Source organism: Muntiacus reevesi, chromosome 2 (assembly GCF_963930625.1).
Source record: "Muntiacus reevesi chromosome 2, mMunRee1.1, whole genome shotgun sequence".
Lineage (NCBI taxonomy): Eukaryota > Metazoa > Chordata > Mammalia > Artiodactyla > Cervidae > Muntiacus > Muntiacus reevesi.
In genome coordinates, this window is record NC_089250.1 from 158695259 (window position 1) to 158714396 (window position 19138).

The 19138-nt window shown below is 48.0% G+C and overlaps 1 protein-coding gene across 4 annotated transcripts in view; it reads right to left on the reverse strand.

The window, feature by feature from the left end:
• Nucleotides 1–19138, reverse strand: part of HSPA12A (heat shock protein family A (Hsp70) member 12A) — a 168364-nt gene that overhangs the window by 27765 nt on the left and 121461 nt on the right. For all 4 annotated transcript variants that reach the window (XM_065923401.1, XM_065923400.1, XM_065923399.1 and 1 more), the window contains 3 exons: nucleotides 6369–6454; nucleotides 4760–4887; nucleotides 1453–1639 (listed from right to left, as the gene is read on the reverse strand). In XM_065923401.1, coding sequence (XP_065779473.1) covers nucleotides 1453–1639; nucleotides 4760–4887; nucleotides 6369–6454 — 401 coding nt within the window. The remainder of the gene's footprint in view (nucleotides 1–1452; nucleotides 1640–4759; nucleotides 4888–6368; nucleotides 6455–19138) is intronic.

Sequence of the window (19138 nt, forward strand, 5' to 3'; positions counted from 1 at the left end):
AGGAGGAAGCCCCTAAGTCTCCTGGAACCAGCAGGCTTATCACCACTGGGGGAAAAAAATCAGTGTGGCCTCTGGATTGATCCAGGTTGGGTAATTAGCCTTTGCCTTTGGAGCGTGAAGGAGTATCAAGTGCTAAACTGGCCTTGTGGGACCTGCCCGTCATTTCAACCCGTCTGCACAAGCTCACTATTCCAACACCTGGGTTAAGCAAAGACACCCCAGCTTAGGGGTGGTGGCTCCCGGGCAGCTTCCAGCCACCAGGAAGACATGGGCTTGGAACTGAAAAATTCAAACTGAAGAAATTCTGGGCTTCCACTTGCACGAGACTGCAATAAGGCACCGAATCCCATCAGGTGAAACAGGAAGGACACTTTTCGAGCAGATGTTGGTCTGCTTGAGAGAGAGACCACCATGTGGATGAGCACAGAGCCCTGGAAGGCCAGGTGCTGGCTGCAGGATCTCACCAGTAACATCTGTTTTGTCATCTGCAAACCCTTAACAGTAGACAGATAAAAGCAATGCTAATAGAAGGTAGCAATTGACTTTAACTTGCTAAGGACTGGCATGGTTCTAAGTGCTTTGTGTATTTTGATTCCTTTAATCCTTACAACATCCCCATAAGAAAAGCATAAGTAGTGCCTCCATTTCACAGATAAGGTAAAGCAAGGCAGGAGAGGCTCAGTGACTTGGATTAAGTATCTCAAAGGTGGCAGAGGTGGGATTTAAACCCAGACCATCTGGCTTCAGGGTCTGTGGTCCTAAACCCTATCACCATCCTGCATCTCTAACTGTGCACATTAAGGGAAATTTAAGGGATAAGATGCTTAAACTGAAAAAATTCTATCCTATGGACCAACATTTCGATGACGCTCAGGGGAGGGTCCTAGTTGACTTGGCCATCTTACTGAACCATGGAAAGTAGGGAGCAAAATTGCTTCAGGCACTGAACCTTGAATTACTGGGGGGAGGCTTGATTTCCTGAGCCACCTCCTTCCCCACACAGAGGGTTAAATGAGCTAGGTGTTACAGGTTGTTACTTCCAAACTGGGTCATTAATAGCCACTACCCTGAGCCCCCAAAAGGACTCCCAGCCCCCAAGTCCTTCCTTCAGGACTCCTTGATCTCCCAACAATTCAGCAACTGAAGGGGGATCTCCCAGAACAGCAGGGAGCTGCCCCCAGCCCCCTATGCCTGTGCTCCATCCAGCCAGGCTGATTTCCAAAGCAAACAAGTTGCTAGATATTCTGAACATCTCCCTGTCCATGTGTGCATCAGAAAATGTACTGTGTGGTCCACAGAAGTGTGGCGTGTTCCAGGTTGTTTCTAAAATCCAGGTGGATGGACGTTCATTTCTGCTTGGGAGAAATCTGAGGGCCCCCAAGGGTCGAAAGGGCTGGAGGAAGCTCGGCTCTCAAATGTGGGGCACTCGGGGCCCCGGAAAGGTTGGCTCACCCCAGTCGTGTGCAGCTTCATCTTGAACTTCTCCAGATACAGCCACTGCTTGGCCTCGTTGGGATCCAGGTCGTGGTAAAAGTCCCTGGCGGCATACCCGAAACTGTGGAACTTCCTCTCTGGAGTCAACAGGATGGTGGTCGGAGTCTTCTGGTTGGACACCCCAGGGTCGCCTCCCTCCCATCGCCTGCCGCCAAGGAAAGGCAGAGGTTATGGGCCTTCTTGCATGACGTGAGCACCTACTGTGTGCAAGGCTGGTACACATGTGGGTGCTCGCAGTGGCTGCTACAGGTACGGGTTGTGGTATTGTGTTGAATTTTGGTGGGTCCTTCTTAGGCTTAATAGTATTTTTTATTTATTTGGGGGGAATGATGGTAGTTTTTGGTTATACAATGGCTATGGCTACAGAGCAGTATCATTTTAGCTGGTTGAGTGGTGACCAGAGACACAATTTGAGTTAACAAGCAAAACGGAAGGGACAAGGGCCAGGTTCTTGCTCAGTAACAAAGTCTGTTTTATCCTGTCACTCAGAGTTTACTGAGCATCTACTCTGTGCCAGGTGCTGGTGACACAGAGATAAAACATTTATGTTTCTGCCTTCAAATTACTCGCAACATAGTAGGTAACTGTGTCTGTGTGTGTTTGGTTTGCAGTTTGGCTTTTTAATCTGCAAGCACTCAATAGCAGATGTATCCTCTTTGAAACAGGCAGGGGAGAAAAACACACAGAAATACCTGCCTCATCTGATGGAGGTGAAGGGGAGAAAGCCCAGAGAGGTCAGAGGAGGCAGAGGTACCAGAAATAGGAGCCTTGGAAAGAATGCAGGGTTCAGGAAAGACTTGAAGGATGGACAGACAGCTGGATGTTGAAAGAGGGATGGACACTGCAGGCTGCTCAGAGGTGGGCAAGCATGGGGCATGTATGGGGAAAGCCAGGTGACTGTGTGGGTTGGAGAAAGCATGTAAATGAGGAGAGTGATTGTGTTCGGGTGGGGAAAACAAGATTGGAAAGGTGGTGAGGATCCTGAGGAGTGAGAGATTTAATTGGTGAGTAATAGGGAGCCACTAAAGGTTTTGGAGCAGGGCTAGGACAGAATCAGAGCTGTTATTGGCCAGAGCAAACTGGACTAAAGGGAAGGAGACTGGAAGACAGGAGGCTGAGAAGAGAGCTCAGGTCTCAAGGTGAAGGAGCTCGTACAAGGATAGAGAGCCCTGGGAAGAGAGAGAGGGGATGATGGGGGGGAACCGATGATGGTCCAGAAGGAGAACCGAGCCAAACAGCCTCACTGATGAGCAGGTGCCAGGGTGCCCCACAGGTTTCAAACTGGGGAGTCTGGAGGAGAGAGTGCCCCTCACAGATGCCAGCAGTCCCGGCCAAGAAGTAGGCAGGAGGAAACATGGAGGGCTTTATTTGAAAGTGCTGGCATTGAACTCCCAGGAGGGGCTTGAAGGTGCAAGCCAGGAAGAGATTCAGGCAAGAAATAGACCCGGGCGCCCCCATCCTGGGGTGACAATCACAGTGGCAGATGGATGAGAGCGCTGACGGGAATGACTCTCATCAGAACGGCTCTGGTGGAGGGAAGGGATCATACCCTGCGTGTCTGTGTGGTGAAGAGGAGCCAGAAGCCAGGAAGGGTGAGTACAGACAGACTGGAGGATGCGATAGGATTAGATCCTGGAACTGATGGGAAGTGTGATGGAGCAAGCAGCGGGTAGGTTGAGCCCCAGAAAAGCTTCCTTCCTCCTCACAGACAGAAAGAAGGAGAAAAGTAAAGAGAGTGGAGATGACAGGTGACTGGATGCTTCTCCCTTCCTTGGGGCCACAGCAGAGAAGCCCTGGCTGCCGGAAGGACAGGATGCTGTCTCCTCCACCAGGTCCTGGCTCAGCAGGTTGCTCCAGTCCTGCCACGCGACCCCTACAAGCAGTCTCTGGGGGAGACAGTGCACGAGGGGAAGAGCATCTTTCCCCCCAGCCTGCCCTCTGGGGGAGGTGGCCGCTCTCCTGGCTGGGCTCACACCGGCCGCCGCCATCACAGTTCGGATGGAGAGCCAACCTCCACCTAGACCTGCCATGCAGAAGGGGCCGGAGTCATCCCTGGCCGGTTTCCCGGTCAAGCCCCATCTACCCAGGGAGCCAAGTCCCCATGGTGACCCCACTGAGTTGAGGAGATGATCACCGTCCCAGGCAGACATTGGTGCCTGGACCAGGGATGTGTTCCACACACAACCTTTCAGAAATAGATTTTCCAGGACTATGAACACTGACATTTTCAGTAGGTAATGGACTTCCAGAGTTTTTGCCCTTCAAATATTCAATTCTTCATTCCTATTTAAATATAAAAAACTTAACTTTCTCATTCATAATTCTGTCAGTCTGGATCAAGGTGATATTAGTATGTTCTGGCTGAAATAAAATTCAGGTAGAACCTTCCTCCAAAATCTCTACAATTACTAAGATAACACCCCTAGAGACCCTGAACTCTGTGAAGGCTTTGTAAGAATTCCTCCCCAGCAAGTTCAAAGTTATTTCTGCTCCTTTCTCTTTTGCCAATTTTCACTGCATGACTCTCTCTTTAGAAATAAATTTTTTAAAACAACAATATAGAAGCCAATAAATGTTGATTCAAGTTTATGGGGGCTTCCCTGGTGACTCAGATGGTAAAGAATCTGCCTGCAGTGCAGGTTTAATCCCTAGGTCGGGAAGATCCCCTGGAGAAGGGCATGACAACCCACTCCAGCATTCTTGTCTGGAGAATCCCATGGACAGAGGAGCCTACAGTCCATGGGGTCACAGAGTTGGACATGACTTAGCAACTAAACAACAATAACAAAGCGCTTGACTGGAAGTCTCACTGCATTTGCACACACACTCTGAGGAGCAGGTACTGCGCTGTCCCCGTTTCACAGATAAGGAAACTGAGCTTTAGGAGGTTCATTGATCGCCTGAGGTCACACTGTAAGAGACCTGGATCTCCTCCATCACAAACACCCTGTAAGTCTGCCTTTTGCCGAGGCGGCGTGCTAGACGTTTCAGACTCACTCTCTAGGCCCTTCCCCAAACCAACTAAGTCAGAATTAAACCAATTCCTTTATAGACCAGGAACCTGGAGCCCAGAGATCAGAAGCAGCTTGCCCAAAGTGGCATGGTGAGATTAGGCCAAGCAAGGCCAGAATCCAGGAAAGACCTGCCTACTGAGTACCATTCATCTGCTCACTGGACGATTCCCTCTCCCCTCCCCCAGAGCCCTCCCCCAAGTCTCCATAGTGACAAGTGACTGGTGCTAACCCCTGCCCCTCTGATGGCTCACCTCATCACGTGGATGCATTCTGGCTCCTTGGTGAAGCTGTAGGCATAGCCGCTGGATGTGGTCCCAAAGTCAATGGCCACCACCACGAGAAACGTCTGCTGCTCAGAGACGTTCGGGTCGGCATCGTTCTGCAGATACACCAAGTGGGGTACAGGGCGTGGGTGGGGGCAGTCAAGCCCAGGTTTCAGGAAGGTTCCACCCTGCCCCGCTGTGCGCCCACTGCAGTCAGAAGGACATTGCACGTTTGGTTGAAGTCTGCCAGGTGGTGAGCCCTGGGGAGAGGACAGGCCTGCCTCCAGCGCCCCATGAACTCAGAGAGAAATGGAGGGTCCTCCTGAGTGGAGGGCTGGGCCGGGTCACTGGGGAGGGCACCTGCCTACACATGCGCACCTCAGCCTTTATCAACCACACGTGAGCGTGGCAAATTACAAAACGCTTCCACTGGAACCAGAAGCCCAAGAGTCTTCCCCCCACTGGCCTCCCCAGGCCCTACACAGACCTCCAGACCCTGGACAGCTGTGCCCTGCACACCTCCAGGTGACCCCTCCATCTGCCTGGGTGTGTGGGGCGGGGGTGCAGGGCTCAGCATACCAGGGACCTGCCCGGTCCTGCCGCAGTCAGTCAAGCGACCCTTGGGGCCCAGAGCCTTTCCTCATCTGTCAAGTGGGTAGGTCAAGTCATTCCAGATTTCCCAAAAACATTTTAAAGCAGAATAGACTTCCTTTTTAACACCCACAGAACTTCAAATTATGCCAATCAACTTCGGATCTGAAGAGTATTGATTGGTTAGAGCAGGGGGTGACAGCCCCACCTACCTGGCCTTCCGTCACACTGCGCGCCATCCCCTTAGGTGACCCTGAAGCTTTTCCAGGGAACCCTCAAGGTACAGAGTTTGAAAACCACAGGACCCGGCTCTTCGGTGCCCAAGCCTCTCAGTTTTCCCAAGCCTGAGGGAGTTCCAGAACGCAGGCCTTTCCATGGAAGCCAAGACAGTGCCGGGAAAACTGGGACAAGCTGGCATCCCTCCCTAGTGATGGCTCTGAAGTTCTCAGCAGTGTCTTCTTTGTGGGTCTGAGCAGCTCATATAAAACCGCCCTTCCCTCCAGGTACTTCTCTCTGGTTGGCTACGTGTAAACGCCTTGAACAGCTGCCCCACAATATCTATCTGGGGCAGCATGGGAACCAACGCCCAGTCTCCAGCTCCCGCCCCCGATACCCCCGACACCCCTGACCCCCCCCCCCCCCCGCCACCGCCCGGGTCTCCTCTCCTGGGCAACTTGGTACAGAGCAGCTAGAGCCACAGCTTTTGGTCACAGCACTTAACTGCCCTGGAAAAACCACTGCTTTCCACTGAGTCGCCCACTGGCCAGATGTGGCTGCGTCCTCCCAAGAGGGTGCCCCGCAGTCTCTGAGCCCTGAATCTTTAAAAAGCTGCTCCCCGCTGCCCGCTCATGTTAGCCACACCCGGATCAATGCTGCAGAAGTACCAGCCACACCACCGAAAGCCTTTTCTGACCCAGAGCAGGGAAAGCCGACTCAGGAAGCAAAGGTAACCAGCACACACATCCCGCCCCTTCCCCCAGCCCCCCCACACATACACATTTCTTACCACAATGTGGGAAGGGGACAGAGGTGTTATTCCTGTGTCCCCCAGGCTCCGGGCCGGAGAGGAATATGCAGACGTGGGGGCCGTTTCTGAAAGGAAAGACAAGTGCATCCTTAGAGGTGGTGCGCGCTGAGCTGGAGAGCTGAAATGAGGACTGCATGGCTTTGCTCCTGCGGGGACTGTTCTAACCCTTGGAAAGCCAGCTAACGTGGGGCCAGGCTGAACTGCATCCAGAACGGTAGGGGGTCTGATCTGGTTGCCCCGTATTTGGTATTTAAAAATTGACCAAATGAGACGCTCCTCTTCTCCCAGTGACCACCAAGCCTCTCAGTAAGTGCGGTCAATCTCTCAGCACTTAGCACAGAGGCTGCCCAGTCCCTAAACCTACCCTTCCCTCCAGGTACTTCTCTCTGGCTGGCTACTTGTAAATGCCTTGAACAGCTGCCCCACAATATCCATCTGGGAACCAAACCAGGTATCTGAGAAAGACCTGTCTGCTTCTAGGGAGGCACCAGGAGTGGCTGCATCTGTGTCTGCTGCCAAATCACTTTGGTTAATCCCACACGCTTACTGATTTATTTTCCTGCTTGGTGAGAACTCAAACAGCATCATTACAGTGGGTGCCAAATGAGTTGAGGAAATAAAAGGAATCATGAAAGAAGGATGTGAAGCCTCGAATCTGCACAGCCACCTCCCCACTCTGCAGGCATCTGTTCCCTCTCCTCCCGATGAGGCTCAGTTCCAACCTTTGGGAGAAAGGCGCAGAAGCAAGTTAAGTAAAAAGACCAAAAATCAATCTGTGAGGGAAAGGACTTAAACAGACATTTCTCCAGAGAAGATATGCTAATGGTCAATAAGCACGTGAAAGATGTTTAACTCATTAGTCATCAGACAAATGCACTCATTAGTCAATAGGGAAATCAAAACCACAATGAGATACTGCTTCACACTCACTAGGATGGCTATATTTTTTTTTCAAAAAAAGGAAATAACAAATGCTGGCAAAGATGTGGAAATATTGAAACCCCCTGTATATATCTTGTGGGAATGCAAAATGGTACAGCCACTGTGATAAACAGTTTGGTAGTTTCTTAAAAAGTGAGATGTAGTCTTAGCATAGACCCAATTCCTTTCCTAGGAATTCCACTCCTGAGTATCTATGCAAAAGAATTGAAAACAAGGATGCCTGTATGTGCACCTTCACTGCAGCATTATTTACAAAAACCAAAAAGTAAAAACAACCCAAGTATACATCAACAGATAAATGGATAAAAAAATATGGTACATCCATTCAATGGATTATTATTCAGCTGTAAAAAGGAATGAAATTCTTATAGATGATACACCATGAATGAACTAGAAAAAATTATGCTAAGTGAAATAAGCTGGACACAAGAGGACAAATATTACCTCATATCCAGAACAGGCAAATGAAATATAGATAGTCAATACAAAAGCAGAATAGGCAAATTCATAGAGACAGACAGTAGATTAGAGGAAGTCAGGGGCTGAGGGAGCATAGACAGATCGGGAATACAAAATTTCCTTTTTGGATGATGAAAAAGCTTTTGAGTAGTAATGGTTACACAGCATTGTGAATGTATTGATGCCACTGATTTGCACACCTTCAAATGGTTAAAGTGGAACATTTTATGTTATACATATTTCACCACCATAAAAAAAAATTCTTAAAAAAAAATCAACTTGCTCATCTGAGAGAGGAAGCTTTTTCAGGTTCTACTAGCTCCCTGGCTCAACGCTCTTGAAAACAAAATGGAGACATAAGCCTGGCTCCTGGACCAGCCCACTAAACTTCAGCTTCTTTGCTCATCACCCAGCACAGGGTACCCTCCTTCCATAAAAGCAAGGGAAGTTCAGCATCTCCACTAGTGAGAAGTCTGCCCCCACCACCCCTTGGGCAGGTGGCATCAGAGAGATGCCATCCTGTACCAGGAGCCACCCTCTCTCCACCTGCTACCTGGAAGGCCTGGGGCCATGTGTCCACATTTGCACAGAAGGTCTTGGAGGAAACCAAATGTCTAATTGCCCAGAAAATCTGGTGTTGGCAATTAGCAAACAAGCTATTATCAGCAGACAAACTATCCACCCCGCTGACTGCTTGGTTCTAATTATCCCATCACTCAGCCCTTCTCAGAGCATGGCCCACTGACTTGTAAAAGAGCATGTGTTGGGCTGCACCCAGAACACATGCCTTGGGCCCCAGGAGGACTCCAGGATATGTGAGGACAAGAATCAAGGATTTTTTTGGTTCTCCCTGTACCTCCTTCTATATCCCTCCCACCCTGCCTCTGGTTCAGTGGAAATAAATCATTTGACAGGATCCGCTCAGCCAGGCCTAGAGGCAATTGAACTTCACGGCTGTTCTCCATTAGAAATTAAAATGCAGCTACATTGTGTGATGATTTAAAACTGATTTGCATGGAAGGTATGGAGGAGTAAGATCTTTATAGACATTTGCATATGAAGCACGCCCATATCTGTAGCTCTACAGATCCCAAATCAACGATAATTCACCAGTTTATGTGCATCAATCCGCCACAGGAATATATAGAGTCTGCAGTGACGGCTTTGTTCTCCAGCTAATATTTCTTTATTTAACTATTTAAGATGTCAAAGAGGTGCTCAAAAATTCTTAGGGAAAAGAATACGGAAATGACTCCTTTAGCCCCTGAGGGATGTGTTAAGTTTTCTGGTGTGCTAATAATCCCAACCAATCTTTTTTCTTTTTTTTTAAAATGTATTTCTTTTTAATTTGAGGATAATTGCTTTACAATGTTATGTGGATTTCTGCCATATATCAACATGAATCAGCCATAGGTATTAGTATGTCTCCTCCCTCTAGAACCTCCTTCTCACCTCCCACTGCATCCCACCTCTTTAGGTTTACACAGAGCACTGGGTTTGAGCTCCCTGCGGCATACAGCAAATTTCCACTGGCTACCTATGCTTCAATGCCAACCAATCTTGAGAGCTTTCATTTAATAGGTGATTAAAAAGAAACACAACAGGGTCAATGGAATATTATCTGTTGTTCTGTGGATAATTGGCAGATCTAAGCTAATAGTAGGAGAGAGTTGATAACATGGAATGTCTAATGTGCAAGGTACGTGCTGTGTATTCTGGCTACCAATTAAACCTGGGCCATTATCTACAGTAAGAAACACCAACTGTCATTAATTGTGACCCTGTTTATGCTTCTCTGTAAAGCCTATATAATAACATCTGCTCTGAGACGACTCCCACCTACATGATATTCCAGTTTAGTAGACACGGAGTGACTTGGGCATTTCAGGAGCAGAAGAGAAAGGCAATGCTAAAAGCCTGGCAAGAATAGAGATTTTTAGAGTGCAGGCTTGGAAGAGAGAAAGGCAACTGATAAAAAGAAAACTGATGCCCATCTGCAGAAGTAGGGACAGGGGCTGGTAAATCAGATTAAAGAAAAAATGCTTTACCAGAAGTGTGGTCCAGGGCAGAGCCGAGGCATCTGGGAGTTCTAAGAAATACCTACTCCACTGTTTCAACTAGATTAAACAGATCCTCAAAGCATCTTCCATTTCAAGCACTAAGTACCCTGAAATGCAGTAACATAGAGGGATTTGATGATTTCACATCATGGAATCAGAAGAACACAGAATATTTCAAGAATGCGAAGTATCAGCCACAGAATTAAGCGGAGGAGGAAGAGACCAGAAGCTTTCTACCAGCAGGAAATAATCCTCAGGTCTTTCTGACATTCGTCATAGATGATTTACCATTACTTAGGTCATTAGTAAATGACTGTGCATCTTTTCTGATTTAGTGAATATAAAAATAAATCTGAATTTTCCTTTAGAGCTTGCTATGCAGAGTGAATCAAGTCAGAAAGAGAAAAACAAGTATCATGTATTAATGCGTATATATGGAATCTAGACAGATGGTACTGATAAACCTATCTGCAGGGCAGGAATAGAGACTCAGACATAGAGAACGGACTTATGGACAGAGCAGGGGCAGGAGAGGGTGCGACGAATAGAGAGCAGCATTGAAATAGTGATATATACATTACCACATATAAAATAGGTAGCTAATGCGAAGTTGCCTATAACACAGGGAGCTCAACCTGGTGCTCTGGGACAATCTGGAGGGGGTGAATGGGGTGGGAGGTGGGAAGGAGGTTCAAGAAGGAGGGGACATATGCATACCTATGGCTGATTCATGTTGATGTATGGCAAGAACCAACACAATATTGTAAAACAATTATCCTCCAATTAAAAATAATTTTTTAAAAAAAGAAAAATAATAAAAGAGTATCTGTAACATTTTAAATAAATAAATACAGGCGTTCCTAAGTTCACTCTTAACTTGTGACTCAGCCCCCAAAACATTCTTCAACCAAGTCACTTAAAAAATAATTTTTGCAGCAAAGAGGAATATATAAATAAGTGAAAATATTTATGCAGCCAAGTAGACGATATCAATAAGTAAAAATTGGACTCAACCAACAAGTCTCCTGCCACAGGATTTTTTAAACCCCAAAGCAGGTAATAGAGGAGGAACTAGTTGAACTTGTGAGGTTAATACTCATCACTTGCCTTAACGGTATAATAATGAAAATACAGGCTTCATCAGAGTTCCTGCCATAAAACACGAGACACGTAGAAGCCAGACACCTTTTTATTTGCTCCTGGCTCTAATGGCTTTAATCAAAGCAGACGCTCCTAAAATAAAAAATAGTCGACAAAAGAACCTCAGGGACAGCCATAATTCGTGAATGTGCTTCTTGTTGTTCTCTGCCGGAGACATTAGTCAGCAAATGGCCGTGAGCAGAATTGTGGACTTTCTGAGATACATTAAATCGATCCTGCTCCATAAATACATTTTAAAAGATGAAGACAGAACCATTGGGCTGACATTATTTTACAAGGCTCCAGGCTCATGCTAAATGACAGGTGGTCTCAAACAATGGTGACTCCCCAGATTTTTCAAACAGGCCTCCTTGCTAGCTTTCAGATTTATGTTCGATCACACAAATGCTGAATTCCCAAAGGAGTTTTAAGATCTAGTCCTTATGATTTCTAAAAATGCGATATATATGCTCATTTCTTTCCTCCTGATAACAGTGAGACAATAGGTATTTGCTGACAATCACCTAAAATCAGGCTCTTTGAAAAAAAAGCTCTCCCTTTCTCTCTCCCCTCCCTGTAGTATCATCTTTGAAAATTGATCAGTTCAAGGTCATGTGTAGGTTACTGGCAAATACCTTTTAAGAAGGAAAATAAAAATTTTTTATTACCCTATAACAGACTGCATGGCTAGCTGAACTAATGCATTATTACCGTAAACTCAACTTCCATTTCAGTAAATAATTTATGGGTTTTTTTTTTTTAATCACCATAGTTGATGTTCAGAGTAAATGGATATTTTATTGGTGTGAACCAGGAGACCCTCCGAGCTTCAAAGAACACTGAGTGTAAAATAGCTTCTCTCTAAATGCTGAATAATAATTACAGAAATAAGCATTTACAGTGGCAGAAAAAAACAGCATCAGGCAGAGGGGGCCTGCATCAACCCATCCTAGCACTGAGCAGCATTTTCCAGTTACCCTCCCCCTCACTAAATGGTTTAGGAGATGAGACGCCCCAGTGAGAGAGAACTGGGCAGTGAGGTTTCCCCAGAGGCAGTGAGATCCCCAAGTTCCTGCAACCTCAGACCATGAGTGGGCACAGTTCATAATTTCTTTCTTAGCCACAGGTTCACAGGCACATGTGTGTCCAGGCAGCTGCTGTGGGGAGGTGAGAAAATGCCTTATAAACCAACAAGCTTTCCTATTAATTTTCACGAATTATATGCAATAACCTCACAGCCCTTGCCCACTGGGACCCAGCATTTGGAGAGGCTCCACCAGATCACCCCATACACAGTATTAAGATACTTTTGTCCACTTGGCTTCTCTTTCACAGACCCTGGGCTTATCTGAGCAAAGCCATGCCTTCTTTATCTCTGATTCCTCAGCTCATGACTTGTCACAGGCACTCAGTATATGTTGGATGGATAAATGGTTGGATAGATGGACATACGGAAGAATGGATGGATGAATGGATGGGTGGGTGGTTAGGGGGTAGATGAATGGTTAGGTGGGTCGGTGGATGAGTAGATGGCTGAGTGGGTGGATGGATAGATGGATGACTGGGTCAGTAGATGGATGGATGGCTAGATGGGTGGTTGTGTGGGTAGATGGATGGATGAATGGATGGATAGATGGTGCTTGAGTGGGTAGAAAAGGGGTGGATGGATGGGTGGGTGGATATTTCTATGTGTGCCCAAAAGTGGACTCAGTGACTATCCATAGACTTAGAGGGCCACCGAGGTCTTTTCCAATTGAGGCATCAAACATTCCCTCCCCTGGCTCAGGATATTAGTAATTAACATGCTGAGTTACCTTCAACAACGTAGGCATACATGTGTGCATGTGTGATGAAATCCATCTCTCCTCAGATGTCCCCTCTGGTCAATGCAACCACCACAGATCCCAGAAGGGAGATCTCCTAGACTGCTCCTTCCCTTCTCACTGCACTCCCAAGCCCTGTCACTCCTACTTCTCAGCATCTCTCACAGGCATCCTTCCTCTGCAACCTCACCATCACAACGTTGGTCCAGACCCTGCGGACCCTCATCAGGGTTCCTGCACCACCTCTCTCTGTCTCCCCACTCTGAGTCCCTCCATCCAAGTCAGGATTCCCTGCAGTCAGAGGCCCCTGGTCAGAGCTGAGGTCTGCTCACATTACTTGACCAGGCTAGGGCCTTCTGTTCCCATCCCCGACAGGATAAATCTAGCACACAGCTCGCACCTGGGCCTTTAAAAGTCCACCCCACCACCCTCTGCAGCCTCACCTCCCTCCATCGCCCTCAGCCCTGACTCCACCTAGTCCTTTCACAGACTCTGAAACACGGGTGCTCTATCCAGTCTTCCGACCTTTGCACACACCGTTCCCCTGCCTGAAGTGCACCCCACTTCCACCCCATCCTCCTGGGAACTCCCCCTCCGAAAGACAGTCCGCTTTGTGGGAGAAGAGATTTCTGTTCTCTCCGAACAGAGGAGAGAGGAGCTTGCTCATCAGCACCTGGGGACTGACCCGCTAAACCCAGACTCGTGGACACACTAAGGACAACAGCCAGTTTTCTTCAGGAAATAAGTTAGAAGGAAAATACACAGGAAGGAAGGCGGGGAAACTATAGATCAGAGGGTCTCAAACTCTGAAGTGCATTAGAACCACCTGGAGCACTTATTAAAACATATGTACAGATCCCCCCTCCCCTCAAAGTTTTTACTCCAGTGGGTCTGGAGATGCTGAGTAAAGGTATTTCTAATGAGTCAGCAGGCCATCTGGATCAGCCAGAGAGATAGGCTGCCATAGCTTAAAAGAAAGACAAAGCAGCTCCAGCCACTGCAATGCTTGGGGCTTTATTGGACCATGATTCGGATGAACAATAAAATTTAAAAGACAGCTGGAAATGTAAAGACTGACCAGACACTGATAACATGAAGAAATTACTGCTAATGGTGGAATTATGTAATCTTTAAGAGTAGTTATCCACTAGCAAACCATTCTGAAATATTTACAGATGAAACAACACGGTATCTGGGATGCTCATCAAAATAATACGGGAGGGGAGGGACAGAGATTAAACGACATTGGCCACAAACTGGTAACGATTGACTCTGGTGCAGACTCGTGGGGGACTGAATACATTATCTGCCCTCCTTTTGTACACTTTAAACTTTGACAAAAGAGTAGGTGTTTTCATACACCAGTTTCATGTCCATCTCCCTCCTGCTGAGAAGGTGAGATTGATGTTTTTCTTATGCTGTGTTATCAGGGAAAGCACCTGGCCCATATACAGTGGGTGTTCCAGACATGTCAAGTGAATGAACAAGCAAGAATACATGTTCATTTAAACCTAAATATGTGGACTTTAAAGGCCAAGGAAGGCTTCAGACCCAGGTCACCAGTGGGTGAGGGATACAGGTCCAGATGGTTTCTCAGGAGCTGGGGCTGTGGGGACAGCCCTTGAAGGAGTCTGAATTTCAGCAGGTGCCACCCAAGAGCCCCTCGCAGGTAGCAAAACAGAGGTCCGGCCACCAGCTGAGTGGCTCCCACTCTGAAGTGGGCTGCAGCCCAGCTTCAGATACAAGGCCCTCCTGAACTAAAACAAGTTCTGCAAACTCAGGGTCTCAGAGGAGGCAGGGGGGGCTACCCCCTGCACACTTCCAGGTCCCTCCATGCTCTGAGACATCAAGAGCCACCCCTGTAGACAGGCAGGGTTTCTCCAAGCCCAGGACACAGCCTCTGAGTTGTGTTCAGACTCACTGGGCTCCCAAGCCTCCGTGAAGGCCTTGGCATCTCCTCCCTCCGCCTGAGGAATGGCCAGCAGCAATGCCAATGTCAGATGTCACCCTGTGACCCTTTGTACTAAAAGAACAAATGCCAGAAAGGGAGGGGGTGTCCCACGGGGATGGGCTGCAGGCAGAGTGCGCTCCATGTTCAGGCAGAGCAGTCAGCTTGGGCCACAGGCTCGAGGGCCGTGTCTCCCCAGAATCAGGGCAGCTTGAGAACAGGAGCAACGCTGAAGTTGGCTCCTTGGCCGCCGTTCTCAGAGGAAAGAAAGGAAATAAAATGGCTCCCGGTGAGGATGCAGAACACGGAGCAGCAAGTGGAGAGCTTGGACGCCGGCCTGTGAGCCTGGAGAAAGTACCTTACCTCTCTCAGGCACATCTCCTCTCCGTGAAGTGGAAATTCAGACTCAGGGCCTCTGTCACTATTACTTCAATGAACAAAGGAGGTAAACCCTTGGAAATAGATAACAACCGTCACTCACCATTAGCTGAACTCCTTCATGGAGTCAGATATTTATGTCTTTTTTTTTAAATTTAGACTATTTTGCAAGTTTATTAAACTCAAATTATTAATTTGAAATTATTAGACTACAAACTCAGAAATCTATTAGGAAAGCTCTCACCGAATGTGAGCTTCATGCCATGCTAAGAGCAGTTTTTAAAGGTGGTTCAGATGAGAAAGTCGCTCAGTCGTGTCCGCACTGTTCAGGTGCAGCCCAAAGGAATTCAGAGCTCACCACTCCGAGCCTGCACCTCTGCACCATATCCAGTACCAGGTCCCACACAGGTACTGTTTCTCTTGAAAGCTGAAACTATGAGAGAGGTGTTACCTTAAATCCCCATTTCACAGACAAGCAGGGGAAGTCAGGGGGTCACAATCACAGGGCACCTCCAAGGCCCAGCAGCTATCTCTGACTCCAGGCTCAGAAAACTGCATGGCTTGCCTTTCCTTGGGCTCCATAGCCACATGGGGCTCTCCACTTCAAAAGTCATAATTCTTCAAATCCAAATACCAGGGTGGGAGGAGCTATGATAACACAGAGGTTCAGAGTCAGGAAAGCCTGGCCTCAAGTCCTAGTACGGCTGCTTCCCAGAGATATGCCCTGAAATGAGCTACTGAGCCTCTTCAAACCTCAGTTTTCTCACCTGGAAAATGGAGAGGGGAGGGATCATGATGATGGTGATACATTTTGAGGATCACTGCCAAATAACACATGAATAAATGAAATAATGTCTACAAAACCTGGCGCATGGCATGCACCCAAGTTATAAAAGTGAAAGTCACTCAGTCGTGTCTGACTCTTTGTGACCCCCATGGACTATACAGTCCATGAAATTCTCTGGGTCAGAATACTGGAGTGGGTAGCATTTCCCTTCTTCAGGGGATCATCCCAACCCAGGGATCAAACTCACATCTCCTGCATTGCAGGCAGATTCTTTACCAGCTGAGCCACCAGAGAAGCCCAAGAATACTGGAGTGGGTAGCCTATCCCTTCTCTAGCAGACCCAGGAATCGAACCGGGGTGTCCTGCATTGCAAGCAGATTCTTTACCAACTGAGCTATCAGGGAAGCCCTACCTAGATGGTATTTATTATCCTTTCCACCACCATCATCAAAAAACAGCCATGTGTTTATACCAGGGGACAGGCAGAGCCCTCACTTATGCACAAGGGCAGCAAATGCATTTCCTTTACCTCAGGCTTCTCTGGGCTTGTTAATCAAGGATAAAATGTCTCACCAGACAGAAACTTGGCAAACAGAACCTTTAGGAAAGCTCATAATGATGGGAAACATGAGGGCTCTGCTGCCATGGGTGAGGGAGACTGTCTAGCCCTGACTTCCCGCTCAGGCCATCTGCTCATCTCAGGGGCACTTTCAGAACAATCAAGGAGAACTTTGGAGCCACATGGTCCTTTTCACCGGGCAATTAAACTCAGACCTTCTTGGCCTCTGTTGGGTTGGCCAAAAACTTCATTCGGACTTTTCATGACATCTCACGGAGAAACCCAAACAAACTTTTTAACCAACCTAATACAACAAAGCACATTTTTGAACCGACCACATTAAAAAAAGAATCACTCTCCCACCAAGGAAAAGATTCCATTTGCCTGGGCACCTGGAAGGCCAGGGTTTAGACTCCCCAGTTTCCATTGTGGAGAGCCTTGGGACAGCTCAGCCCACAGAGGCCGCGGCACAGCCGGCACTGACTCCCTGAGACTAGAGCCAGGGGCGACGGCACCCCAGCCTGCTGGTCTCCCCTGGACGGGCACCATTCACCTCCCAGACACGCACCATGTGTCCCTGGGGAGGGGAGAGAAGGGAGAAGCAGAACAGGGAATAAGGGTTGAAGAGACAGACAGCTGGCTCACGCCCTTCAGCTGAACCCTCTGATGTGAGAGAGCTGAGCCACCTCCAGGGGGAGGGTCGCCCTTAGCCCACTTGCTCCCCAAACCAGAACCCAAGCACCGCTGCCCTCTGCCGGGGTCTCAGAGCTGAGATTTGTGCACCTCACACACCCCTCTAAGGAGTGTCTTGAAAGAAGAAATGTCCCCAAACAGAGGCAGTTTGTGCCCTGCACAAAGGCACCCACCTTGGGGGACATCTCTCAAGCAGGACTACATCCACCCTGGGGCAGAGGTGCCGTTTCCTTACCGCAAAGGCGCCCTCCCAAGCCCTGCACTGAAGAGCTATGTTGCCCAGAATGAACACCTTATTCTAATTTTTGCACCCAGAGTAGATTTTTTTTCTAATTCATGAAAGGCAGCCATGGCACTTTATTATCAAAAAAGGGAAGGAAATTCCTAGAAAGTTACTGAATTCTGCATCACTAGAGGAGTTCACGGAGAAGGCAATGGCACCCCACTCCAGTACTCTTGCCTGGAAAATACCATGGACGGAGGAGCCTGGTGGGCTGCAGTCCATGGGGTCACCAAGAGTCAGACACGACTGAGTGACTTCACTTTCACTTTTCACTTTTATGCATTGGAGAAGGCAATGGCAACCCACTCCAGTGTTCTTGCCTGGAGAATCCCAGGGACAGGGGAGCCTGGTGGGCTGCCGTCTATGGGGTCGCACAGAGTCGGACATGACTAAAGCGGCTTAGCAGCAGCAGAGGAGTTCAAGTGGAAGCCAGGCAACCATTTCTCCAAAGAAGAGCAACAGAGGGTCGGGGAAAAAAAGGGCGTGGGACTGGGGAGGAGCAGATACCAGGCTGTATGGATTAAGGTGTTCAACCAAGATTCCCTGAGCACAGGACTCATTACCCACAGGGAGCTGCAGAAGCTCTGTGGCACTGCTGTGAAGCTCAGGAGTGTTGGACATGCAGGGACTGGTTCAAATCCCAGCTCAGTTACTTACTGACCTTGTGTGTACTGCCGCATCCACCCCCAATTCCATTTCTCCTTTCTTGCAAGCATGCTAAGTTGATTCAGTCGTGTCTGACTCTTTGCGACCTTAGGACTGTAGCTCACCAGGCTCCTCTGTCAATGGGATTCTCCGGGCAAGAATATTGGAGTGGGTTGCCAGGGGATCTTCCCTATCCAAGGATTGAACCTGTGTCTCCTGTGGCTCCTGCATTGCAGGCAGATTCTTTACCACTGAAGCACCAGAGAAGCCTCCCCCTTCTTAACTAAACACCAATTTTATATGACTGGGGGGAGGAGTGACTTCCCCAGATCCAGGGTAGATCCTGAGTAGTCTGAACCAGCCATGGGGACCCCCTTCCCCTTCCAGTGATGGATGTGGGAATGGGTTTGTGACCCACCATTCTGGCTGATGGAGAATGAAGGGAAGTCTGCTTGAAGCATGAGGCTTGGAACATGAAGGAGGCTCCTGGAAAAGAAATGCCCTGACCCTCAAGTGAGCCCAAGAGGCCAGCACCTGTGGCCACCATCTTGCCACCAGCCCAAGATGCAGCCAGCATAGAAAGAACCTCCATTTGTCCTTCAGAGGGAGTCTATGAGCTGCTGAATACCTGCTTCGGAGCCCACTAGACCTCTGAATTTTCCATTCATGGTGATAAATGATTTCCTCCTCTAGAAACAAGATAAAGTCAGATTTTTCATGCTTTGCAGCTAAAAACCAATTTATAGTGTGCAAGTTTGAACAAATTACTAAACTTCTCTGTGGCTCAGTTTTCCTTCCATATTAAATAGAGATAATAATAACTCTTACTTCCTGGAATTAATGACAATTCAATAAGAATAATGCGGGTCAAGGTCTTAACAAGTGCAGGTATTATTCCTTATGGTGTCTCATTTTATCTTTACAAACAACCCAGCGAGGTAAGAAATAGGTAGTCCCATTTACCAGCAGAGGAAACCAAGGCAGAGAGAGAGTAAGTATATCCCCCAGATCTCACAGCTAGTAAGTACCTGA